Source organism: Brachycentrus maculatus, unplaced genomic scaffold (genome assembly GCF_059751285.1).
Source record: "Brachycentrus maculatus isolate JH-2025_06_01 unplaced genomic scaffold, ASM5975128v1 h1tg000292l, whole genome shotgun sequence".
Classification (NCBI taxonomy): Eukaryota; Metazoa; Arthropoda; class Insecta; order Trichoptera; family Brachycentridae; genus Brachycentrus; species Brachycentrus maculatus.
In genome coordinates this window covers 465,474-493,031 of record NW_028281043.1, presented here as the reverse complement: position 1 = coordinate 493,031, position 27,558 = coordinate 465,474, and the positions used below count along the sequence as shown (strand labels likewise).

General features: G+C 32.9%; 1 protein-coding gene across 3 annotated transcripts in view; it reads left to right on the top strand.

Annotated features, from left to right (window-relative positions):
• Window positions 1-21,991, top strand: part of LOC148305038 (thyrotropin-releasing hormone-degrading ectoenzyme-like) — a 64,816-nt gene extending 42,825 nt beyond the window's left edge. Inside the window, exons 3-19 of one of the 3 annotated variants that reach the window (XM_088267318.1) lie at window positions 4,058-4,204; window positions 7,963-8,094; window positions 9,952-10,498; window positions 11,576-11,914; window positions 13,341-13,496; window positions 15,407-15,718; window positions 17,636-17,816; window positions 17,920-18,070; window positions 18,197-18,459; window positions 19,103-19,289; window positions 19,810-19,940; window positions 20,022-20,153; window positions 20,238-20,437; window positions 20,511-20,678; window positions 20,776-20,922; window positions 21,006-21,087; window positions 21,235-21,991. In XM_088267318.1, coding sequence (XP_088123444.1) covers window positions 4,058-4,204; window positions 7,963-8,094; window positions 9,952-10,498; window positions 11,576-11,914; window positions 13,341-13,496; window positions 15,407-15,718; window positions 17,636-17,816; window positions 17,920-18,070; window positions 18,197-18,459; window positions 19,103-19,289; window positions 19,810-19,940; window positions 20,022-20,153; window positions 20,238-20,437; window positions 20,511-20,678; window positions 20,776-20,922; window positions 21,006-21,087; window positions 21,235-21,405 — 3,446 coding nt within the window. In that variant the 3' untranslated portion in view covers window positions 21,406-21,991. The remainder of the gene's footprint in view (window positions 1-4,057; window positions 4,205-7,962; window positions 8,095-9,951; window positions 10,499-11,575; window positions 11,915-13,340; window positions 13,497-15,406; window positions 15,719-17,635; window positions 17,817-17,919; window positions 18,071-18,196; window positions 18,460-19,102; window positions 19,290-19,809; window positions 19,941-20,021; window positions 20,154-20,237; window positions 20,438-20,510; window positions 20,679-20,775; window positions 20,923-21,005; window positions 21,088-21,234) is intronic. The other 2 variants (XM_088267319.1, XM_088267320.1) reach the window with 2 other exon arrangements.
• Window positions 21,992-27,558: the final 5,567 nt, after the last annotated feature.

Genomic DNA, 27,558 nt, shown 5'->3' with positions numbered 1-27,558 from the left:
TAGATTTCAGTTTGTTATTTGGCAGTTATTTTTTATGTTTATTTTAATATATAAATAAATAGATCGTGTGGTGTGTTCGTGTTATGTATGATTAATGACTCACGACAGACATGTATGTAATTAACAAGTAATTTGTTCAATCCTTGTAAAATGTGCCATCGGTACTTGAAAACCCAGTGAGCATACATTGAAAATTAAATTTATTTATAAATAAATAAAACGATAAACTAAATAATAAAAAAAACACGATAATTAAATTATGCGGCTTCGAGAAATTCGTTTATCATGAGCGAAAGTTTTTACATTTTAAAACAGTTTTTTTTGAGAATTTAATATGCTCGCTATTCGAGGGGTTTCAAAATGATCAAGCTTCTTTTTTATGATTATTTTTTGGAGTCAAATCTAGTTTTTATTTATTTATTTAACTAAAGAAGAAGCCTTTCCCTCTTAATAAAGCAAGTTTCAGTTTTCTGAATTCAATCTGTAATTGAAAATAGAGGGGTGAATCGTTTCTGCTCTCTCCGTCGTATACGTCATAGACAGTCTACGTACATGAGCCTCATGTACTGTGTTAAAACGTAGCATAGGGAACCAGCAGATGCTACATATACTGTACAGTAACTGAACATTTTTATATTTATTATCAAACAATTTTATTGTGTGGCAAGTGACAAAGAGAAAAAAACTAGTACAGAAAGAGTGCGAACCTTTAAGAGTAAATAATGAAATAAACTACACATAAAATAGTCAACAAATGAAAAGAGCGCATGCCTAAAATCGACTGTTTCTAGAAACTTGAAAGTTTTGATACTCCAAAGTCTGACTTTTATTTTTTATTATTGATTTCAGAGAATAATATAATTATATGTGTACTTATTTACACAAAATTTTTTTTTTCCCAACGACTGGGTTTCGTCTAACCGACATCATCAGACCGGTGATGTCAGTTACGACGAAACCCGGTCACTGGTCAAATAACATTTATGTTTAAAAAAAACTATATAGTTATTATTTTGTTCTATAAAATGCAGCTCCACCAAGAAATATCAGTACAAAAAGTAATTATTAATTTAATGTTTTGTAGACTTAAATTTGTCTTAGAATTCAAGCAAGCTTAAAATACCGTGTATACTTTCTGATACAGGGTTTGCAAACGCATCGTGTTACACAAATGCTAAAATTATCACCGGGAACTCGATATTAATATTGTAGATAATTGTTAGTGTGACAAATGTCTCATAGTTTAAGTGCTTGCAGCAAGCGCGTTGCACCTAGGCGCGTAGATATACGTCGGTGAAGTCAACGTAATACGGGTTGGTGAATGACTCGTTGCTCCATATCGCTCTACTGTAGACGGATCGTTCACCTGCCAAATCCACTAAACTATTAATAGTGGCTTAGGGAGCGCTTCTTATTATTTTCGATTGCATATTTCGCCGTTCCTGCGCTGATAAAATGTTTAAGAAGCCGTTTATCGGCGCTACGCGATGTGTCCCGATTCAAACTGAGCTTCAAACAGGTTTCCGAATCCGCCCGACCCCATACTTGGGCGAATGTCTGGAAGCACAGATGTACAAGCCCAGAATTTCGCTTTTAAGATCCGGCGAGTTCTCAACGTATTATGTATCGTATTAATTATATCATCCCTCAGGGTGAATAATCCAGTGTCTGGTAGAATAAATACTAACGAATCATTGATTATCAATTAGTCAAATTGAAGTACCTACTTACTTACTTACTTCAGGCTTTTCTGGTGTCCAGTATTGAGCAAGCCTCCCAAACTTGGACTTCCACAGTTGTCTGTTGGACGCGACTCTCTTCCGGTGCAGGCCCGCCACTTTCCTAATGTTATCGGACCATCTTGTATGAGCCGTACTCACGCTTCTAGGCCTCCATTCAGGCACCTGCTTCGTCCATCTATCTTCAGACACACGTGCCACGTGACCTGCCCAGTTCCACTTTAGTTTCGCGATTCTTTGAGCCACATATCGCTTACTCGTTTCAAGAACGTCATAAATCAAAAATCGTCAATTTTCAGTTGTGCATGTTTTCGGAATGTCCAAAAATTGTACTATATCCCAGCAAAAGAAGCATATTTTTAGCTTAATATTTACCCACTACAGGGCAAAAAATGTTGTTTTTGCATTTTGAAGAAAAGGTCTTGTTTAATTTTTTTTTTGATGTACTAAATATTTTTCAAATTGAGAAAAAACCTTCAGGCTCTACCTTAAAAGATCTGGTGCACAGTAAAAAGTTTAATAAGTGGTTTGATATTTATTTTGAATACATTGTATTCTATTTCAAAACTTTAAAAACGTTCTCCTGAAAAATGAAGTTTTTTGATTTATGATGTTCTTGAAAGGGTGAGCGATATGTTACCTTGGTCTTTTCCCTTATGCCAATCTAAGTATCTAAGAAATATTCGGAATAAATCTCACTTATGCTCGATACTAAAATATATATAATTCACCAAACCAAACTTGCAAATCTATTTTATAACTATCACTTTAAAATCCAACGAGTTCTGATCGTATTATATATCGTTTTGTATAATTGAATACATTTGTTCCCGATAAATCGCTCACTCCTTTCAAGAACGTCATAAATAAAAAAACTTGATTTTTCAGGAGAACGTTTTTAAAGTTTTGAAATATAATACAATGTAATAAAAATAAATATCAAGCCACCTACTGAACTTTTTACTGTGTAACAGATCTTTTTAGGTAAAACTTGAAGGTTTTTTCTCCATTTGAAAAATATTTAGTATTTTTAAAAAAAATATTAAAAAATACATTTTCTTCAAAATGCAAAAACAACACTTTCTGCCCTGTAGCGGGTAAATATTGTGTTAAAAATATGCCACTTTTGCTGGGATATAGTACATTTTCTGGGCATTCCGAAAACATGCAGAACTGAAAATTGACGATTTTTAATTTATGACGTTCTTGAAAGGAGTGAGCGGAATGGGTGATGGCAATAAATAGTAGGCACGGCTTAGCTTATATTTGTATTGTACTGCATTACCTGAAAGGGGACAGTATTATTATAGTCCTTACAATTAAATACCTTTCCCATGACTTCATTTTTGTGTTACATTTTATAATATTATTGAAAACTTTTTTCAAGCCATTTTATAAAACACGTGTTACAAAGTTTTGTTCATTTCGCTTTCAACAAAGGATTCAGAAAACGCTTTTTTTATTCTTAACTATCTGTACCCGGCCACGCGTTACTGTGGCTCAGTCTGGTTCGAAAAAGTAAAGAAAAAAGATGGAAAAATGGAAAAGAAAGAATAGAGGATACAAAAACAAGCGCGTATTCGAACGTAACGTTGTTATTTCCAAATTTACGGTGAATAACTTATGGAGATTTAAGATTTTGAGCAAACGAATATTTACGTTTTTATTGTATTTAAGACTTATGATTATGAAAAATCCGACCTTTGGTTCGGTGGGAGTTACCAAGTATCCTGGAATTATATTAGTTTTATATGTATGTTTAAAGGTTTAGAATTGTTGTTTATACACACGTACATTTACACGAAAATAATTATTTGTTATATGCATATGTTCTGTAAAATACAAGTATACATTTTTCAAAATACGCAATCAAATAAAACACACACATGAACAAACATATATATATATATATATATATATATATATATATATATATATATATATATATATATATATATATATATATATATATATATATATATTTTACAAAAAATATTTTAATAAAGATAAATTATATTACCAACAAACATAAACAATAAATGATAAGTGCAAGTCCCTCTCCAAGCGCATGAGCTTAGTTTCTTTATTGGAGAGAACTGCGTTATTAATTTTAAGATTGAAAAAGTAGAAATGTCTAGAAAATTAATTAACTATTAAATAATAAAAAAATATATAATTAAAAAATGTCGGTGTACTACATGTGTCATACTTTTGATGTTAACTCCTTCACTGAAAAAAAATCTCAATATTAAAAAAATATAAACATGAACATGAATTCGCAAAAAATACACAAAAAAAAATTGTAATATTACTTTCAGATTACGCTCGCCGAATTATCTTCAAGCAGAACAATAACCATCACTATGCGCCCTCGAGCGCCTCTTGTTCCACATCGGGTTCGCAGTCTCAAGATACTCAAATCGATTTAGACGAATCCCCTGTCTGCACTCACGCAACTTATAGACGTAAGCGCTTGTAGTGAATTACTTTCCAACAGAGCCAATCATTTTGTAACTTACCCCAAAAGTGTCAATGTCGTCACCGTACCTTTATAACTGAAGATTTTTTTATTTCATCGTAGATGGAATTCGAATTACAGGGCGATATTTTCACAGTTTTTTGGGCGGAAATATAAAAAAAAAATTATTAACACTTTTTTACCATTTGAGTTTATTTTATGACGATTAGTTTCGGAAGCTAAGCTTTCATCTTCAAGTGGTAAAAAAAATGTTTTGTTTAATAATATCATGTCTTACCACAAAGATAATGCCGAAACAATAAATAAAATATAATTTTTCGTACAATTTAATTCACGATATTATTTGAAACAAAATTACATTACGTAGAAGATGTAATATAAGGTTTGGGGTTGTCTTCATCCGGTTAGAATATTCTTGTAAAAAAAAATAATTTGCTTAATTTTTTTATTGTGTCATTAATTAATTGACCTTAATTAATTACTTAAAAATAAAATATTCATACACTAAAACATGTATTTAAATGTTGACTTAACCATTTACTTAACCTTTATCTACGACTACCTACGTTTTTATCACAAACGACACAACGAAACTGGAACCTAAATGTATTTCTATTCACCTTCGTCATCTAATAAAATTCGCATGAGGGGTACCTATTTGAAAGGTCACAGTCGTATTCATAGAGATATATATTTTTTAAATAATATAGCTTGCGAAAAACGATTTGCAGTTCACAGATCTACTGCTGTCTTACTGCCACACAGTTATGACACGCGGTAGTTAGAGTGAAATAAATAAAATGTCTTGGGTGAAAGAAATAACACACGGTGACACGTTCGACCGTTGGATGTATTGATGGATTTGACCGTAAATCGCGTAATATTTATTGACACGATAAATTGTTTAGATCACACATTTTGATTATTTTTAAACAAGAAACCCAAGTATTCCTAAATGCAATAAAGATTACAAAAAAATATTAATCAAATTGCTTAAATGATGATCAAGTTATCAAGTGAAACGTTGTTTTTAATTTAGAATATCCCTCTTTGGTTAAAGGTATGAAGTTTAATTTTACGCAATCCTTGGTAAATTAATACTTGATGAAACCAATAGTTAGGGACCCACCCTATTAATAAGCAATAGCCATTGATATTAAACACGAGCATTAACTGAACACAAATTGATATTAAAATAATATCCAACACTTAATTAAATATGTAATATACCCAAATTGTTTCTCCAAACGCGAGTAATACTGTACATCCCTTCGTCAAACGATCTAATCACGACTGGACTCTCATAATTACGTACGCTACGTTAGTTGATATCGACGCAACTGGGGGACTATGCTGTATATTCTGCATATTGATATTAACATTACATTTGTGTTTTATTTATTGTTTCGGCATTAACTTTGTGGTAAGACATGTTACAATAATTAAAGAAAACACTTCGTTTTTTACCACTTGAGTTTAATTATAGACTACATGTTTCAGAAGCTAAACTTCCATCATTCAGGTCTGTATAATAACTAAAATATAAAATATAAAATTGTTCTATAAATAAGGATAGGGGGAAAGTAAGGGGAAGGGGTTAGTCAAGGAACGGAGTTTGAAAACAAAGGAAAAATTGAAAGCAATGGTGAAGAATTTTGAAACAATATATTATTTAATAAATTATTATTAGAATTCAGGTTTTTTTGTATTTCTAAATTTTCAAGATAATTCATAATTTGGCCTTTATATGGAACAAGGTGTAATAATTTTAATTTATGGGAGTGAAATGAGTGATTAGTATCTATTATATGATTTGCAAATTCCGAAAAAATTATAATTAATTTTAATTAATTTTAATTATTATACAGACCTGAATGATGGAAGTTTAGCTTCTGAAACATGTAGTCTATAATTAAACTCAAGTGGTAAAAAACGAAGTGTTTTCTTTAATTATTATTACATTTGTGGTTGAATCTTTAGGAACACCAATACACAGTTTAACTGGTTCGCTTTGTAAATTTTAAGTTCACTGAATGTAAAGAGCCTCAAGGTGAGGATATTGAAAAGGTAGACGCAGAGGATGTATGTTGTATGGTTTACGAACATATTCCCCCAGGCGACTAATATAACGTATGAATATGACTATTATTTGTATTTATTTAGTGGCAATTTGTTTTGTGGATCTAGCATGTGTACATAGCTACGAGTATATCGTCGTTGGTATTGTAAATGGGGCTATCCGAAGCACAACCAACATTACAACTGCGTGAATAAGTCCGAACACCATTTACATTCCTCTTTCTTTTGAAGTGACATAATGTAATTTTGTTTCAAATTAGGTATTATGACGAAATTTCCCTAAAATTTGAAGTAAAAAATATTTATTTACAATATAAACAACTTGAGTTCTATGCCCATATTCGCAAAATAACGCCATACTGCCAAATACAATATGTATGTAGTTTGTGTATGTGTGTGAGTGTGTGTTTGCATAGTTCTTACTTATGTACAAATAAATACCGGGACTGAGTCCAAAATTAATAAATCTTCCAAATTGATTGAATCTCCCTGAATAAGCTCCTTCAAATCCAGTCATTTGTGCACTCTTTGCAAGCGTACTCCGGAATCACCCTGTGTTTCCTCGGCGAATTTTATTTTTTGTCTTCATTCGAGTCAAAACGAGTTCCATTGCGATGCATATTGGCTAGAGTGCAAGTCTTACTCATAAACCCATGTCTCGTCACCAGTTGCGATGCGCTCTATAAATGTGGGGTCCTTTCTGACATTTATGCTCAAAACAACAACTAAAATCATTCAAACCGATTCGTAAGAGATGTTTAATTTACGTACAAGTTATGACGTTGAAATGGCAATTTCATTACTCATTCCTTTAATTGGTTGATGTTACTTGAAAGATATCCAGACCGAGGTTAGTCTTCGACCACTTTAGACCCTCTTTACGCTTTGTACCGCTCAATTTCTCTTGTTCTCGATATAATACGGTCACCGTAAACCTTCTACAACCTTTTTACCGCGTCTAAATCTAAAATTTTGTCCGCAGCACAAATTCTCCACTTTTTTTTCTCCATTGCAAAAATCGCCAGACGCGCTTAATTACAAATTATAATCTATGTTTTCGATTGTGGAGGCATAAAATAACAAGTCAGATAGTGTGTGGCCGTATGGGGCGTGGTGATTATTTAAAATTGATACTATTTACTAATTATGTGCGTGGCATATGTTTATAGTGATGATATTCAATATAGCATTTAGCTTCAAAATTAAAAATGCGTATAAAAAAACTCAGTCTGCGGAGTACAACTTTTTCATTAATATTTTACTACTGAAAAATCATTTATGCCTTTTAACCCTAGTCCACGTAACTTATTTCGATGTGCCTGAATACGGGACTATCGTAAAATGTACGACGGTAAGAAAAACTCACGTTAATTAAAAAACGTTTAAAAAATAAGTGCAACTGGTTTTTGATAATTTTAAATAAAATACGTACGTGTATAAAATAAAGGTAAAAAATTAAGGTACATGGTAGTTGTCACTACATTCTTTACATGTGCTCCTCACAAGCCGTCGTAAATTTTACCAATGTCCCGCGATCTAGGGTTATTACCCAGTCCCGGTATTTATTTAAAAGAATATACTTATGTGTTTTTTGAAGTATCGCGATAACGTGAATTATTTGTGCATTGTAACACAGGCGTGTCAATTTGTACAAATACATTTCAGATTACCCTCAGCGCATTGTCTTTAAGAAACATTTACAACCCGCTCAAACAAGCCGAGCCATGTATCGTAACCAGGAGGAACAGCGCGAACTCGACGACTCCCCGATCTCCCGCCGGTCGGCAAGACGCGCCGGTTCGTACTGAATCAGTTCCTTAAAAAATCTTATATAAATGGAATCGCAACAAAAAAAAGATCGTTCAACTAACCCCCACCCCCATTGAGCTTTGTCAAAGTTTTTAAAGCAATTTTTACAAAATTGAAATTCTGACACATCGCTGGTTAAATCCCTAAGGACCACCACTCAAAAAAATATAATTAACTCATCATTCCAAAAATTTTATCTCAATCGTCAACATTTTTATATTCGAAAAAGCACCCATGATTCTATGGCAAGAAATGTCCATTTCTTACACTGGAAAAGGGATCCATGATTCTAGGGTAAGAAATTACCATTTTTAGCACTAGAAAAATGGGTGTCTTCCGAATGTGAAAATTTTGACGATTTACATACAATTTTTGAGATTTATCTCAATTATTTAGTTTTTTTTTTGCGTTGTGGCCCTTTGGCATTTAACCAGCGACATTTTAGCACTAATTGTATGTAAACAGGATAGTGTATTTTCACTATTCTATTTACACACGATTAGTGTTCGTTGTTTTATGGTCAACATGCTCAGCTACCGCTCTGGAGGTCCCGGGTTCGATTCCTAGGAGGGGGTCAAATAAATATCAAAGTGATTTTTTCACTCAAATATTTATTACGTATTACCCTAGACTGATACCTGAAGCTGAGGGCTGATCACCTTTTCTTCATGTGTTGACAATTAAGACAACACTACGTTAATATGATGCCGTGCCCTATGCATCATTCAGGTTTGAAGAAGAATAAGTATTTTCACTAATTGATTTGGCAGTCATTTTAGTTTGACTTCGTAAATACCACAATTTTTTAAAATCTATTATAAGTGAGCTTGTGCACTACACGGAATTTTACCGTCCGGCAGTCCGGTTTCGAAAAATAAAAGTGACTACGACAGTTAAGCGTAATCGAATTCACGCGCAACGTGTTCACGCACCGATCAAGAGCACCGATCCGAAGAAAGCTGGACAAAAGCACAAGCCAATCCAAGACGGTGTTTCCAAGCTTCCGCTTCATTTTCAAATGTCATACGGTGTTTAAGAATGAATCTGAATGCATCGAAGTCACAATAGATTTTGAGGTAAAGTGGTATTTACCAGGTAAAAATACAACTAAAACAGAATAGAGCGAAGTTATTCCTAATTTATTGATATCAAAAGACCCCGAATTTTAATGTCGTTGGTGACAGCTGATTTTAATAAATGGTTGATTGAAATAATTCTCAAATATCTATATTTCCTCTCTTACACTGGCATTTAACAAAAATAATCGCTTCCTCTGTATTTCATATATAAAAGTTTTAACACCAGCTTGCAAAATTCCTGGTTTTTTTCATATTTATCATCTTGAATTTGACTAGAAATGATATTTCAACAAAGCTTGAACAGAATATGACAGTCTGTGAATCAACCAGCGACCTGTCATAGGCTGGTTTTATTTATCACTTTATACACGAGTAACATTCACTATCCTACCCATGATTGACAACCACACTACTCCAATGTCTGCTTTATTTTATCATATCTCAGTTGGAATAAGTTTTATTTATACTTCAATTGAAAAGATCTTAAAAATATACTTCAATTGAAACTTCTACGGTGACATTTATTATTTTAATCATAGATGTCACCGAAGAATTAGCTCACATAAGATCTTTTCCACCGAAGTAAAAATATGAAAAAAATTCTGAAATTTCAGTAGTATGTCATGCATGGGTAGAATGTTGAATGTAACACGTCCATTAAGTGATAATTTAAACCAACCCGCGAAATGTCGGATATGTACTTAAATAACGCGATGTAAGTAAAGCATAAATTGTATGATATTAAAACCAGGACTTTATATCACAGGTTACGAAACCGGATATCGTTCAGGAAAGAGCTGCTTTTCGTCCGAAGAATCCAAAGATCGTTTTTTTAAAATCACGATCAAACTGGTACTATGCACCATTGGACTAGCCTTTTTCGTGGCAATCGTAGTCGCAGCGATCCACGTGGTCAACCCCGATTGCCAGCACAAATGCAACAGGACTGGGATGAAAATTCACAATTCGAGGACTACGTTTCCTCCGGATTGTGACACAGTTCCTAAGTCTCCCATTGCACCCATGGCACCCACTGTGGTTCCCACGACCGCGGTTGCTACCACCACTAGAAAGCCCACCCCGTCTGCCGCGGCCACCACTACTTCCGCGGCCACCGCAAGCCTCATGGCCCTCCTGGCCTCAGCCGCCTCCACAGCCGCCTCGGCTTCCGAAGCCTCCGCGGCTTCCGCGGCTGTCGCCGGCGTCACCCCCCACGACCAACTAATTCTTAATCAGGAAATCAAAGTCAGCGACGCCGCAGTTCCGGACTCCTCTACCAGGCTGCCCACTAATCTTCGTCCTCAGGCATACAGGTATTATCATTATTCTTTTATAATTGTACATTTATGTTACCTACTAAATAATTATAGGCGAGAGCAAACGAGCGATATCGTAAATTTTATTTGCTCGATTTAAATGAGTGGGTAAAATTTTAAGTAAAACCTACATACAATACAAATGTAGTCTTTATCCGTTCCTCAATTTATAAATACCTAATACTACACTTTTGTATATATCGCACAAATCTCTCTTAAAGTAGTTATTTAATTTTATTATTTTGATTTGAGGGAAATCTCATTCCATGTTGTAACGTCATGGTTATCGTAAATGTTATGTTACACCTTCATTTACGATTAGTCCCCATTCCTACAGCACGTAGGACCCCGGTAACTCCTTTATTTGGCCACTCCATCTCGGGAAAGCCGTCTGAGCTTGCCCCAACCATTTCTTGTGACGTCCAGATTGTCTGGCCTCTACACATGTTGACGATAGAGATATATATGTGCTGGAGGATGGAGACGCTTGTGTTTCAAGCCGTCCAAGGAATGCGCAAAGAACCACAATTCGAACGGAACAAATCACCCTACAAGATTACAATATTCTAGGGATGGCGAACCTTTTTTAGTTTGATTTTTTTTCAATATAATAATATGATGCGTGCCACATGCTATGGAAATAAAAATAAATCAAATGTTTCTGTACCCTCAGATTTTTTATATAAACAAAGCAGTAATACGTCGAAAAAATAACTTATTATTTTTTATAGCAAAATAAAATAAATGAATAAAATAAATGAGAAAAAATATAGAACCCTTAAAACTTAAATATATTGAGGTTTTGTTATTGAATGCGGGTTCATAGCATGATTTTAATATAATACAAGCAGTAGTACTTTCGTCTGTAAGTCTAAACTTTTTTTTTTCAATTTTGTAAATCACTTTTTTTATCCTCTTCGTTTCGTGTGCTATGCAAAATCATCTCGTGTACCATCGGTTCGCCATCCCTGTTCTAGGGCGATCCTGTTAACGTTTGCTGTGACGTGACTTGTTAGTTCTTAAGCGAATGGGGTTACTTTATAATAATTAATTCATTTTTCCGATTTCAATCAGGATAGAAATCTTACCGATCCTCGAGGATGAATGGACAACCGTCGGAGAACTTACCCTTTATTTCGTTTGCATCCAAAAAACCAATCAAATTGTCCTGAACGCCAAGGACATAAGTGTTGAACAAAAATCAATTAAATTATCTACGGATTCTAATAAGCCAAAGACATTAACAATCATCGATACGGCATATAATTACAAGTCGGAAACATTTACCATGACCATCAAAGAAAAGTTTTTGCCGTCCAAAAAGTACAAACTATTCTTAAAGTTTTCCGGCGTCATTCAAAATAAAACTAAAGGACTCTACAAGACAAGGATCGGAGGCACTGAAACCGATGAGTAAGTAAATCAATGCTTATATGACTAACAAGTAAATGAAAATGTTTTTTTCTTCTTAATTTTTGTGGGAACTAATATTATTATTTACAATTAAATAGACTTTATTTAGAAAAGTATTTTTAACTGTTTTTTTTCCTTTGTTTTTATCATGAAAAAAAATATCGTTAGAAATTTTACAAATCCAATCCAAAGAGTTAGTCAATTCATTGTTTTTTTTCTATTTACAACAACAAAACAATTTTAAAAACCCTGGAGTGGTTACCTCTTATATATGGGCAATAATTTATCATATAAAGAATAAAAAAACATTGAAACAGTACTTGTTTAACGATTTACTTGCTAATATTACGTACATAGAACACAAAAACAAAAGAATACTACCGTAACACTTATTTCTGACCCATAAAGAAAATTAAATTTTTACAAAATTTTTATTACATATCTAACTTAATTTATATTTAAATACACGCTAACGGAAAAGAAAAAAAAACACGTATTGAGAATTAATTTAATGATTACCTTGTGTTCGATGAACCATTTGTTCAAACTTTTACATAGTTTGCCGTCCATAATACATTTATTTTTGTATGTATACTAACCAAGATTTATAGTTACATGTGTGCTTTACATTAATGCATATATTAAGTGTTTTAGTGATGAATGATTAGTTTCGGCATTCAAATTAGAGTAAACGAATATATTACTACAGTAAGTTGCTATAAAAGGCGACTCGCTTAAATTTTAAGCGAATTAATGGATTAGGAAAAATATGAATGATTTTTTTCAATTCATTGGGGATCAAAAATAAAATCACGATCAGTCAAAAAAAGTCTATGTGAAAATATTTTAATCTTACTTTGTGAAAATTGTCACTTCATCTTACTAAGCCAAGCCTATATATCAAAACTGCACTTTCGTGCTGTGTTGTTTATATTTTTTAATCTCTTATTTTCTATCCACTTGTCTGTTTTTACATAGTCGTAGTTAAATGAGTACACTTGTATGTGTGCTTTGATACTTTCATATACCTAACCAATAGCCTCAGTAATTTCTCATTGATCTTTTGATCAAGTTAGTTACAGTTTAGATACATGTAAATATTTGATAAAACAGAGTTAAAGGTTTTATTTTTGTCGAAAACATGTCGTCGGTGTTTATTTTGGATTTGATTCAAAATTTCATCAAAAGATGTCAACTAATTGAATCACCAATTCAGTGTTTACACGTCCTCGTATAAATATAGTATATTCTGCTGGTAGCATTCACGCATGCTCGCCAATTAACATCTATCCCGGAAAACCCCGGCGATTACTAAATTTGTGTAACTTTAGGATCTGATCCAGGTAAATACAAAAATAATATTATATGGAATCAAGATTTTGATTGATTTTTGTCAACGATATATTTGAACTGTGTTTTTCTCCAGCTACTCGTTGAACACCATGTTCTCACCAGCTGAAGCCAGAAGTGTTTATCCCTGCTTCGATGAGCCTATCTACAAAGCCTGTTTTACATTTATTATCGGCCGTCCATCCTCTTATACTACGCTCTCTAATATGAAGCTCCAGAAATCAGAAAAAATGTTAGTGCCTATTTATTTTTTTAAATATTTTTTTCCTTGATATCATTCATAATTTCATACACATAGTGCATCATCAAGATTTTATTATTAATGATACAACAATTTGCTATTGCTCATTTGAATGCGATTGAATAATACCAACGCGACTTTTGTCGGTGCGATAAAAATATCACTAGAAAAGAAGATCGATTAATATTTGCCAAAAAAATGCGTTTTCATATAAAAAAAAACAGATATGTAAATAATCCACCGGGTTTCACCCTCAAACTAAAAAAGTATGGTATCCACGATTCTATTTTTAGGGTGTATAATCCGATTTACAAGATATCTACTTGAGTTACAGTAAAATTTTAAACTTGTGTGGGGACTACGAAGCCTAGTCGATATGTCATGGTCAGTAGCTGTACTCCTGCATATAGCAGAAGTAGTGCACTTGCTTTCAGAAGTTTTACATTTCACTATAGTGCGCTAGAAAACTAGGTCACTGTTGACTGTCCTTATATTCTAGAAATATTTTTATCGCTTCGGGAAAAGGAATTTTATAGTACATTGATCCATTTTACAACCCAGATGATATTTCATAGTTGAATGCTGCGCCCTATTCCCATAAAAGATGCGCCCTTAAATTATTCGACCACCTTCCCAATTGTTTTATTTGCTTGTTTGTAACTACTTTCCACCATTTCACCGCAAATTTTTCCTTTCCGGATCGCCTTCCCTTTATTCAGATTTTGCTATTATAAGATTTTTTCTTGTTCTTAGTAGTACTGTCTCTTTAAAATGAGTTACAAGTAAGAGCCAGTGCCATTCTCTTAGCTCGCCACTACTCAATCGATTGAACAAAAAGTTTTACAAAAATATAGTCTTTTATTATTTTCAATGTCATTTTAACAAATACCATTTCAACGTGTATAATATTTAAATTTTTCAATTTTCCTCGCCAATTTGTTTGTAAGATGAATTATTACAACGGTTTCGGCTGTCAGCATTGTTTTTTCAAACAAAACTACTTATTGGTATTTACTTATATCTCAGTATGACAATAATTATTCTGAGGCCTACTAAAAAAATATAATTTTTGTATAATCTCATGCAATTTCAAATGATCTGAAGGCATACGTGCTCGAAATAGGATATTATCTTTGTCTCGGTGATTGGTGACCTCCATCTATGCCAGATTCGTTAACTTAACGTATTTTTTGTAAAATAAACGACCTCTCAAAGATAAATTTGAGAGATTCGTTATTTTTTAGTATCACTAGCCAAAAATCATGAAATGGCCAGACAATAAAATTATTTTGATTTTTCAAATGTTCTTTCATGTAGTTTACAGATATCCGTTCATATTAATTTTAGTCCAACCGTGTTGTACAAAAAAAACGTTAGTTTATAAAATAACAAATAATTTACATAATAACAGAAAAGCGAGGAATAGCTGAAATCATCATTTACGACACTTTTTCATTCGATTATTTTAGCGATTACGTTTTTTTTAATATATGTTAATTTTATTGCCTTTTTTTAAATTTTGTTCAATAAGGTAAATTTTTTTTTAAATTATGATTTACTGCGAAGTGACGTAATCTAATCGTACAAAATTCAATTATTATACACGTTGAGTTAAACTTTTATTCAGCATCGCCATAGAGCGATTGATGTTATATTTATCGCCCCCTTTATGCCTTTTGTGACGAGCTAAAGTAAGGTACTAAGCTCTTACTTATTTGTTACTGGAACTATATGTCTGATTTTGCTGTCGGCGAGAGGAGCGGTAACCCTTACAAGTTACTACCATTGTCTTCTAAAAAAATTCCCGCTCCTGTAAATTATTATACGGTGCATCACCATGAACCAAAATGGACCTTACTTCGTTATTCGGACAAGAATGTTATTTATTTTATTATTTTCAGCCTTTCATCCGATGATTTTGTCTGGGACTTCTTCGAAGAGACACCTCTGATGTCAACATACCTTACGGCATTCATCATTTCAAAACACAAACCATTAAATACCATCCAATCTCATACCAACGTCTCTTACACGGGTTATTCGTTACCTAACGATATCTCCCAAATGACATACATCTTAGAACTGGCTGCTGACATTGTCCAGAATATGGAGTCCATTTTTCGTATCAAGTATCCTCTTTCCAAATTAGACATAGTCGCTGTGCAAGACCAGTTCTTCGATGCCATGGAAAATTGGGGCCTGATCATCTTCAGGTAAGTTTTGTTTTTACCTTTTTCGAACTTGAAGTATGTAAATCATGTTGAATTTTCGGCGACCGCTTATTTTTTTATGTTTACCTACCTACCGCGCATTTATGTCGACTAAAACATTCAAAATTTAATATTATCTCCCTGATTTTACGTTATGGATATCCTTATATTTTACTTGATTTTACTAGAGAATATTCAGAGATAATTTTCAGTTGATAGTTGTGGATTTCAACAAAAAAAAAATTTATTGTTGCATTCTTTCGCCGTTTTAAAATTGTGTGAGATTTTAAGAACGTGAATTTCAACAATATTGCACTAGCTACAAAATCTTATATGTATACTCGTATATATTTTTTCTTCCGTAATGTAAAATCCTTATCAAACGCCGATCGAAGTCATTAATAGTATTCTAAACGACACACACAACGATGTAATGTTCGTATCGTTGTTCGAGATGTGAAAACATGTCGTACATTGGAATTTGGATTTCAAGCGTATGTTGTTTTTCTGCTAATAATTTTTACGAGCTGTTTTTATTTAAGTTCCTCCAATAACTCATGAACGCCGCACAGTGTTAACTGTTTCTAATTAATACGTTAAAATCTCAGTCAAAAATTTTTACAATCAGCTGTTTTGCATGCTCCCAATGAAACCAGGAAATCATCGACCGCTATAACCCACATTTTTTTACTGCAACGAATGTGTTTTGAAGGTACATAAGATACATTGAACTATCAACAAAAAATAGTTATGCATACGCGAGAACTTTTTTTCTGATTGTCTACTCTCGGGTAAGCACTTAATACAGTGTTATTCAAGTAATTTATAGGTTTGAAATTTATTTCAAAGCTTTAAGATCAGTATCAACGCTCTAGAGATATGTGGGTTGGTTCTTGTAATATGATCGCCTTCTAGAATAACTATCATTTAATTATTTATAGAGTTGTTTGTTGATTTTAAATATCACTTCCGAAAACGTCGGTATCTAATTCATAATGACAGGTAGTTTTTTAAAATTATTTCATCGGAAGCAGGTATATGAAAGCTGTAATACCATATCTGATAAATGGTGTAATTTGCGTCATATTGTTTGTTTGAAATATTAATTCAGTAACATTCGGAAGCATTATTACAATCTCTCTAAAATTAAGATCTCTCATTTTAAAAAAATCGCTAATTTTCTATGTTTATTAACCAAAATATATTTTGTCAATACCTTTGTACTTCGTTTCGTCACATTGGTTAGACGTTAGGCTGTTAAAAGTGTATTTTACTGTTGTTTTTTATTTAGATAAATATAAATAAAGTTTTTTCTTTAAGAAATACAATATTCCCATTTGTCGTAAATTTTTTACATTTAACGGATTTCGTCGTACTTAAAAAAGTATACATTTGAAAATAAATCGGTTTTTCGTTGAAATAAAATATTCACAATACTTTTTGGGGGAGATTTATTCGTCGGGAGATAATTTGTGGTGAATTTATAACAAAGCACCCACCTCCGTATTGAATAATTAAGACTTCGAGACTCGTTAATAGCGTCGGTATACTATAAATCAGGTCATTGGATTTTTCGACACGTCAAGAAGATAATTTGACGAGACGTGTTGAGCTTCTCCCGGCAAATTTATTCAAATGGAGTTGACGTGTGAACACTCCAAACCGTCGCGACAATACCCTTTCCATTGCCACCCTCTTTACCGACCGCACCCCACTCAACGAAGGGGGAGGCTGTCTACTACCCATAGTTCAATCGGTCCGAGTGGCTGTTTAACTTTCAATCACCGGACACATACTAATTATTTACAAATAACGTCATCTACTTCATTCTACACATAACATACGAGCAGGTTTTTTGATACTACATCCTCAGTCGGGACAATATGTCAATCACTTCCATTTACGAACAATACTTTTTAGGAAAAATAATGCCTATGTGGACCCTTCCACTCTCGAATCAAGAAAGAAGGAAATAGCTCTTATCCTGGCACATGAAATCGCTCACCAATGGTTCGGAAACCTCGTGACGCCGAAGTGGTGGGACAACCTTTGGCTCAAGGAAGGGTTTTCGACCTTTTACGCTTACGAAATCATAGACAAGGTGAGTAAAATGATATTATGTCATTGTTTGATATTTTTTACATAACAATACATCCTACATCAAGTCTGTTTCCGAATTTTAATTTGTTTTGAATTCATTTTAGATGTTCCCGGCTTGGAAAATAAAGGAAAAATTCCAAGTTGAAGTCCTCCAAAAAACATTCTTGGTAGATTCTCTGCAAACTTCTACACCAATAGCTCAAACTGTAAAAACTCCATCTTATGAAACATTCAACGAGATTTCGTACAGCAAAGGTATGGAAAACGTTTTAGAAATGCGGCTGCAGTGTTATTTAACAAACATCGTTATTACATCAATATACGTTTTTTTTATTTTTTTTGCGGGGTCGAATAAATGTGAAAAATATTGATTTACTTTAGGGGCGTCCCTCATCCGTATGATGAGCTTCTTCCTCGACAAGACTGTAATGGAAGAGGCCGTGGTTTCTTATCTCAAGGAACACGCATACGGAAACGCCGATCAAGATGATCTCTGGAATGCCATATCCAAGAAAAACCCGAAATCCCCCAACAACGAGACCCTCGATATAAAGGTAGTAATGGAAAGTTGGACCAATCAAGTCGGATATCCGGTTGTGAACGTCATGAGAGATTATGATTTGGGATCCGCCGTTATCACGCAGGTACGTCGCGTGATACAACAAATTAGTGCATACCATAGTAATATATCAGATGGCGTTAGAATTTGTCAATCTGCGAGCAGGCCCCTTAATATTGATGACTGGCATATTTTGGATAAACCAGAATATACTCGTACATATGGGGTTCTGTCGAATTGTTAGGCGTTCCATTTCAGTCAACTTACAGCTGTTCTAACTCTTCGCAAATGAGTATATTCGCATCTAAGAAGATCTAACGCGTTTCGTCACTCTACCAGATCAAACATATGACATTTTCAAAACTCCACAAAAAATATAGGACCAATGATTCGAATTGAGCTTTTTTTACTTCGCGATACTTGTGATATTTTTTACGAGTATATTAAATGATATTCGGACCTACCGGTACTATTTTTAAATCGGCGATACATAATCCGCTTAAAATTATACATTATTTCATTCCGCATTATGTAAATTTATTCGATTTAAAAGAAATCTATAATCTTTTTTCTATAGATGGTTTTAGCTGTATTTGAATATGCCTTCGCATTTCTCAAGTAGCGTTCAACGAAGGTTTTACTTTAAGTACATAAACCAGAACATAATTATTTAACCTCGAGTTTACGCTAATTCGGATTTGCGCTTAATATTAATATTTTGTTTACAGGAAAGGTTTACGTTAAATGAAAACAGCGACAACTTGACGAAGTGGTGGATACCTTTGTCTTATACCACTGAAGTAGAAAATAACTTCGAGGATTTGGCTCCCAAAGTATGGATTAATGAATCTCAGACGCTTATAACTCGCTTGCCCAAAGGCGCGAAGTGGCTAGTGGCTAACTTGAACCAAACCGGCAAGTCGAAATATTTTATTATATCAGATTCATATTGTGATTATTCTCAGAAAACTAATTATGACAAAAACGAACTGGGATCCGTAATTAATGATAAATTTTCGTATTTTTCCCTTTTTAATCGTGTTTTTTAACTGCCTCACCGAGCACACTTTATTAAGTTTTCAAACATTATTCATTTCGTAATACCAAATAAAAAATGGAAAATTGCTAGCTCCGCCAAACAAGTAAGCCGGTGATTTATTGCTATTTGTCTAAAACAATGTTTTATCACACTTGTTTCAAGTTTTTCTATGATTCATCTAATCTTCCTATTACAATAAAAAACAAAATATTGTAATACAGAGTAATAATGTCGAACGATATAACTTATACTTATACTTTAATCGCGGTATTACGTTCCAGTAGAGTATTAAAGTATATAAGAACATAAATATATCGTTTTTAATTTCAACTATTTATCAATGCGTTGGCATCTCATTTTTAATTCGAGTGTAATTTATTACTTTTTTCTTGTCAGGTTTGTATCGCGTTAACTATGATACCCCTAATTGGAAGTTACTGATTGACGCTTATGACAAATTCCCTACATCTATCAAAGCGCAACTTTTGAGCGACAGCCTTAATCTGGCTCAGGGAGGTAAATTACCGGTGAGTAACTATGTGGTATATTATAAAAAAATATGTCAATTGATTTAAAGTTGTACTAAAATATGATTGTTTTTATTTCAGTATGACATAGCTCTATCCTTGGCTTTCCAACTGACGAAGGAAGTAACATACTTACCGTGGATGGCCGTGGCCACGCCACTGTATTACATGGACAATCTAATGAAAAACATGCCGGATTACGGGAGCTACAGAGTAAAATAAACTGATGCTACTTTGTATTTTTGCTATACGAGAGAGTATTTTTGTATATATATATTTTTAAATATTTGGTTACAGCTTTATATCCTGGCTTTGATTCAAAGGGCCTACACCGACATTGCCCAGAACACGGATCTCGCATTGGAGTTTGAGCAAAATGTCGATGAACAGACCCATATGGAAAATATGATTAACATGGCGTGCCATTTCGACCATCCGCACTGCGTTGGAAAATCAGCCCAGTGGTATAGCGAGTGGATATCCACGGGAGTCAACGAGTAAGCTAACTGAATCAATCCGATATGTTTGATCCTTATTCGAGGAAACGGTTTAATGATTGCTTGTTTTCAGAATACCGAAGGCCATTCGCCAGGGGATGTATTGTGCCGCTGTCAAAAGGGGTGGAGGAAGACAGTGGGAATTCGCATTGCGCGAGTTCCGCAACACCACGGATATCGTTGAACAAAAGCGACGCCTCTTTGCCCTGGGTTGTACAAAGGAAACATGGCTACTGACAAAGTAACAATTTGTTTTTCCTGTTTTCCGACCATAACTGTTGTTGACTTCGCTTATGGTATACGAGTCAAATTAACATGGTCGTCTTCCTTGTCCGCAGGTCTCTTAGTTTTATCATGCCGAACAGTGAATTAAAATTAAGTATTGACGAGATTCTGGTCATCTTCGAATCGGTCGCTAAAAATAATTTGGGACATCAGATCGCTGTCAATTTCATCCGATTCCAATGGCCGTTCTTCCTGGATAGGTAAATATATAACTCGAATATGTGCTGGTACTTAAATAAAATATTTTGTACCTATAAAATAACACATTTTCAACATCCTATAGATTCAACAACGCACCCGCTATTATTGAAAAGATGATATCCGACACCGTAGGATTTATCAACAGCCCCTACCAATTGGAAGACGTGAGTATTTACATTCGCAAATCTACAATGCTTTTACAACTTAATCTTAATCTACAATTATACAACTAAATCTACAATCCTTTTACAACTTAAATTGAAAATTTTAGTATCCATTTGAAATCTCTTAATTCGAGTTATTTTCCTTAGATGAAGAATCTGATCGAAGTAATTGAAAAACAGACAAAGCGCAACTCTCTTTCCCTGAAGCAGTCACTGGAACAAGCCGAAAACAATGTCGCCTGGATGCGACGAAACTATCAACAAGTTGCCAATCTCGTGTACTACATCCAGAATAAGTTCACTCTTCATGTAATGTAGACTGGCAACTTGCGAATGAAAAGTGATCTATGACATGAGAATCAACCTCAATCAATCAACGTCGTACATCAAAATTATATTCCACTTATATTATGTAAAAGAAGCTCTCTTTTGCATTTTTTGCTTGTTATTCCAAAAAAATATTATTAAATGATAATATTTAAAGGACGTTAAGAACGATACCTGTGTGAAATATATTTCACCAACTAAAAATGATGAAAATAATGAACGCAGTACATGCACTAAAAACAGTGAAAACAATAAAAATGACAAAAATAATAAAAACGCCAAGCGCAGTGAAAACAATCAAAACGATGAAAATAATTGAAACGCAAAAAATAGTGAAAATAATAAAAGCAACGAAAACACTAAAAACAGTGAAAACAGTAAAAACAGTGAAAACAATAAAAATAGTGAGAACAATTAAAATATTGAAAACAATCGAAACAGTGAGCAACAAAAAACAATAAAAAGACTAAAAACAATAAATACCGTGATCTATTTTAAAAACAGAGTGATTTACTGTAAAAACGGTGATCTACTTCAAAAACAGTAAAAACAATAATGAAAAAAAACATCAAAAAGTGTTTTGGCGAAACACAAGTGAGTCAGTGAAATTGTAGTATTGCAAGAAGTTGTAATTGCATTACTTAAATTATAATATTCATTAGAAGCTTTCTTTAGAAAGTTAATACATGATTATAAACATTTAGCTATTTAAGCAGCTTTTAGTTTTTAAGTTTAATAATTATTATGACGATATTCAAAGGTGTCATCTAACGACTCGCTGAAGTCACCAAACAAGAGTAGAATAAGTAAAATTTAGAATATAAGTTTTTCCAGTCATTTTTTTTGTAAACTTTCTTCAAACTAAATTAATTTTACTAGAAACCGAATCGGGCTGACTCAGGCCAGAGTAGGAAGAACTTAAAGTCGGAGTAGGGTTAACTTAAAGTCAGAGTAGGGCTACCTTAGGGCTAGAGTAGGGCTAACTTATGGCCAAAGTAGGGCTAACTTAGGGCCAGAGTAGGGCTAACTTTTGCCAAAGTAGGGCTAACTTAGGGCCAGAGTAGGGCTAACTTATGGCCAAAGTAGGGCTAACTTAGGGCCAGAGTAGGACTAACTTATGGCCAAAGTAGGGCTAACTTAGGGCCAGAGTATGGCTAACTTTTGCCAAAGTAGGGGTAACTTAGGGCCAGAGTAGGGCTAACTTATGGCCAAAGTAGGGCTAACTTAGAGCCAGAGTAGGGCTATCGTTTGGCCACAGTAGGACTAATCTAAAGTCATAGTAGGGCTAACTTGGGCCACAGTAAGGCTAATGCCCTTTTATTCAATTCTAGCATAAGTCATTGAAAAAATATAGTTATGTATTGCAGTTATTTTTCAAATATGAGCCAGAGCTGATAACAATAACAAAAATATTTGACAACCGCCAAGATTTGATAAAACCAGGAGTGCATGTGTGTGAGGACAGCGATGTTTTTCCAACCTCTCTTTCCACTCCTGAAGCTATATTACATTCATCAGCCCCGGTAAAATCGATTTGGTTTAGTCACATTCTTAAAATGAACATGTGTGTATGAGAATCGTTAAAGACTACATACTTTAAAGTGTAATGACAAACATATGTAATTATTGAAATGTTTATAATCTAATGGATTTATTATATTTAATATGTGATAAGCTAAAATTACTAACAAACTTCTTTCTATGAGATCCCAGTTATAACTTGTATGCTAACGAAAAAATACTAACAAAAAATAGTTTTTAAATGCGTTTACCCACGATGTAAGGAGAATGTGATATGTTTTGTTTCCATTAATGTAATCAACTAGATTGTATTATATAATCTTAGAATAGTAACTAACATACTATGTAATCTAACATTTGTCATAGAAAATCTGCAAATATATAACTTAAACACATAGGATTTCTCTCTCGTAATCCACAATCAAAGTACTATTAAGAATATCCTCAACAGATTCAAATGCGATAATGAATAGTGCAACGGTAATATTAAATGCAATTGTTTTTAACGGTTACTTATTTTATATTTATTAATATAATTTTATTTATTTCTCCAAAAAAAAATATGTTCTGCATTTATTATGTAATAGGACTTGTAAACATTAAGAGGATAACAAAAAAGCAAGCATTTAAATCTTATGTACTAAATATAGTATGTGTGGGTTACGCAATAATGATCAGTTCCTCAATAACATCACAATATGGAATCCTTGACTATTTTAATTTTATGTACTTGTGAACATATAATTATACATTTGCAGTTTTCTTAGTATGGCATCACTGGATCATCTATATAAAATCATTAATTTGTAGTTGTTTAAATGCGGTATAGCTTGACCATTTTGTGTTTAATGATTCATATTGTATCATGTTCTAACGTAACTTTGAAAAATGAATAGGTTTACTGAAAATCAACTTAAGATAATTCTGTAATAAAATGTGAAAAAGCTTTTAGAAATGATAAATAAAATTAGAATCAGTAATAAATGGTAGAAAAACTTTTTTCTTATACAATTAATTGGCGTTAGAAATAATTACATGAATTATCATTAAAACTGTGGGAAAGCGAGCGCTTAAACAAATGTAAAAGTTAAAAATTATATCAAAATCAAATATTATAATCATCAGGATACCTGAAATATATTTTTTAAATTCTTAAACCCATTTTCAAATCAACAAACAGATGTACCTTCACTAACCATGTTAAACAAAGTATATTTTTCATGAATGAAATATTTTATTAATCTAAATGTTAATGTGATTAACAATATGTATTTTATTATAATGCATGTTTTTAAATAATAAAATGTATTTTCTTAAATGGGGTGAGCATTCTGGTCCAAAAATTGCATTACCAATACTTATCAAAAACAATAAAACAAACGGACCCATGAAATGGGCATAAAATCGTGATTATTTCAAACAGAATGAAATAACAATAGAATGTGTATTTTTTATACTATTTTTAATTTTTTTATTAAATATATATCCAAAATGTATTTTTATTATTCATATTGACAATTTCAAACTTAACGCACTTCTATAATTGCGTTATTAAGACCTGGTTATCAAATTCAAATATTTATCAGTATAAGAATTGGTATTTTCTTAGATCAATAATTGATGTATTGTATTCAAATTGATATATCGATATTGCTTAAAGTGTTATTCTATATTCTAAATGTTTATGATAAGATTATAATATAATGCATTATGTATGAATTGAAATATTATTTTAAGTCGAATTTGTTTGTGTTTTTATTTTTAACAAACTCCAGTTTTCTCATTCAGAAATATTATCAAGATCATTCAGGAACAATGTAATGATACAATGACTGTTCTCTGGTCCTTGCTAATATACGAAGGATTCGTTTCATGCGTTTGATTCAAGATTGTGTAAATTCAGTCTTGTTAGATGATCTTTGTGTAACTTATAAGCTACCTGTAAATCATCTATCTGGCCAGACCCGGATTTGAATCCTAGCCCAAAACAGTTATTTTTTCCCTCTGATATGAAGAATTTACACTTTAACAATAATTTTTCCTTTTTTTTTCGTTAAGTACAAACTTTATTTAAAAAAAAATGTAATCTGTAACATTTTATGCCTATTACCAGTCATATATAAAATAGGTCATAGATAGAGTAATAAAGAATTCACTAACAGTTTTAGTTAATCTTTTCTCAGAATAAAATGGATTGCAGAGAGAACTCTTGTTAAACTGTTTCAAATACAGCAAGTTCCTATATAATATTGGTTTAAGTTATCCATTAAGTTTTCCTATTTCTTGAATTCTTGACAAATTTCACAATTTATTGAGAATGGTGATTTTTTAAATTATATTATATTTCCACAACTTTTGTTAATGCTTAGTTATTATGATCTTCAATTATTATGGATGAATGTTTTTTTAATAATTTGTGCTTTATAAATGTATGATGTCGTTGAAATATATCAAATAAATATTATATTCCAAAATCATTTGCAATTTTTTTATTCTTATTATTATCAAAAAATATACATTATAAAAATAAATACAAATTAAAATTATGTCCCGGTAAACTGCAATTCAATTTAAGCGGAGGGCTGATCACCTTTCCTTCATGTGTAAACGATCAAGATAACACTGCGTTAATATGACACAGTGCCCTATGCACCATTGGGGTGCGGATGAGGGTTTTATTATAATTATTATTAAACTGCAATTCAAGCAGTTTATCATTGGGTCTTTATCTCAAGTTAAAATAAAGTCATGCGATGAAGTCCCAGTAACTGCAATACACCAGTTTATCATTGAGTTCTCAAATCAAGTTGAAGTAAAGTCATACGATGAAACAATAAAAGTAATAATCTACAACTTATACATTTTACATAAGTTCTAGTAAACTGTGATTCAAGCAGTTTATCATCAGTTCCTTAAATTAAGTTGAAGTAAAGTCATGTAATGAAAAAAAAGGAAAATAATCTACAAGTTATACACTGTTTCAAAATAACAACCAAAAATGATGGAAAAAATCAAACATGGAATGCATGGTTACCACAGCTGCTTCGCATTGTACTGCCCTAAACAAACGGTGAGTAAAAGAGAAAGGTAAGTTATAATAATTAAGAAAAATACCAGATTGTCGGGGTTGCCAGATATTGTTTGGGGTATTAAGAATGCTGTTAATGTCAGTACTGAGTTGACCCATTATCAGCTAAAATTTGGGTATAAGATCAATGTTTTGGCCAGTGAAAAGTCCAAAACCGTTGGCAAATAAAATGGTTGAAACGTGAGGAGGCTCCTGCCAATATGGAAGCACCTGGTACCTGAAACACATGATTGATCACCTCAGTAATGTTCAAGATAATACTGCATTAATGTGATGCAGTGCCCTATGCACCATTGGGGCGGATTAGGGTTAAATAAAAGATGATAAAAAGGAACATTGAAACAAAATAATTAGATTTATACCATTTATTATTGTTTGTAAACTACAATCAGCCTTCATATAAACATTGATCCAAAACAAGACAACAAGCATGATTAAAACAATAATAATAATAGAGCGAGAGTAAAAAAATTAAAACAACGCTGCTTTGGATTCCAATTAATAAAAATAGTTGTATACATAATGTTTTTATATTTTTATGATGGAATGCAAACATATTTTAATAAAAAGGAAAACAATGATATCTCCAAATTATTTATTTAATTATTTAAAGCAAAAGAGTAAAATCAGTATCTACGTAGGTTGCTACGTACTAAGTTTTGAGATAGACAAATACAAACAAATATTTATCATCGAAAATGGCTTTGTTGTTTTTTTTTAATATTCCACTTTTGAATGCGTTTGAACCAATTTTCAAAACACTTTCCAGTCCGATTGAGGAACCTCCAAAACACGAGTTTTGAATGTATCAACCGCACTTCAGGCTTTGAAAAACGTTAACCTCGCAATTTATTTTTGATATCCAGCATTAAGAAAAAGTCATTGGGTGCCAGATCAGGACTGTACGGCGGACGACCCATCAATTCGATGTTTTGGATGCTTGAAAATTCACTTGGTTGAGCTGATGTGTGTCAGCTTGCATTGTGGAGAATGATTCGTATTCTGCAATAGGTTTCCCTTATTTTTCCGAACACCTCTGGCAAACAAATGGTGGTGTACCATTCAGAATTGATTGTTCTACATTGCTTTAATGGAACGGTGGCAACATGTCCAGTTATTTAGAAAAAAAACAGGCGACCATTTGCTTCAAAGTGCTTCATTCGCGAACATCTTTCGTTGGCTCATCTTAAAGGACCCATACAGTCCATTGTCGTTTAGTTTCGGGTTCATATGCATAGATCCATGATTCGTCACCTGTCACAATCTTATAGACGTCTTTTGAAGCACCACAATTGAATTTTTTTAAACATTTGTATGCACCAATCGACAGGAGCCTTTTTTTGAGTGATTTTCAAATCATGCGGTATCCAACGCGTACAAATCTTTTTAAAGACCAAATGCTCATCAATATTGAATGTTTGCTAGTGGAACTAATTTCCAAGCATGCCTTGATCTAATGGTATGTCACATGACGATCTTGCAATATCAGTTTACGCAAACCATGGTTTTATTCTGGTACAACAGCCGATCTTGGC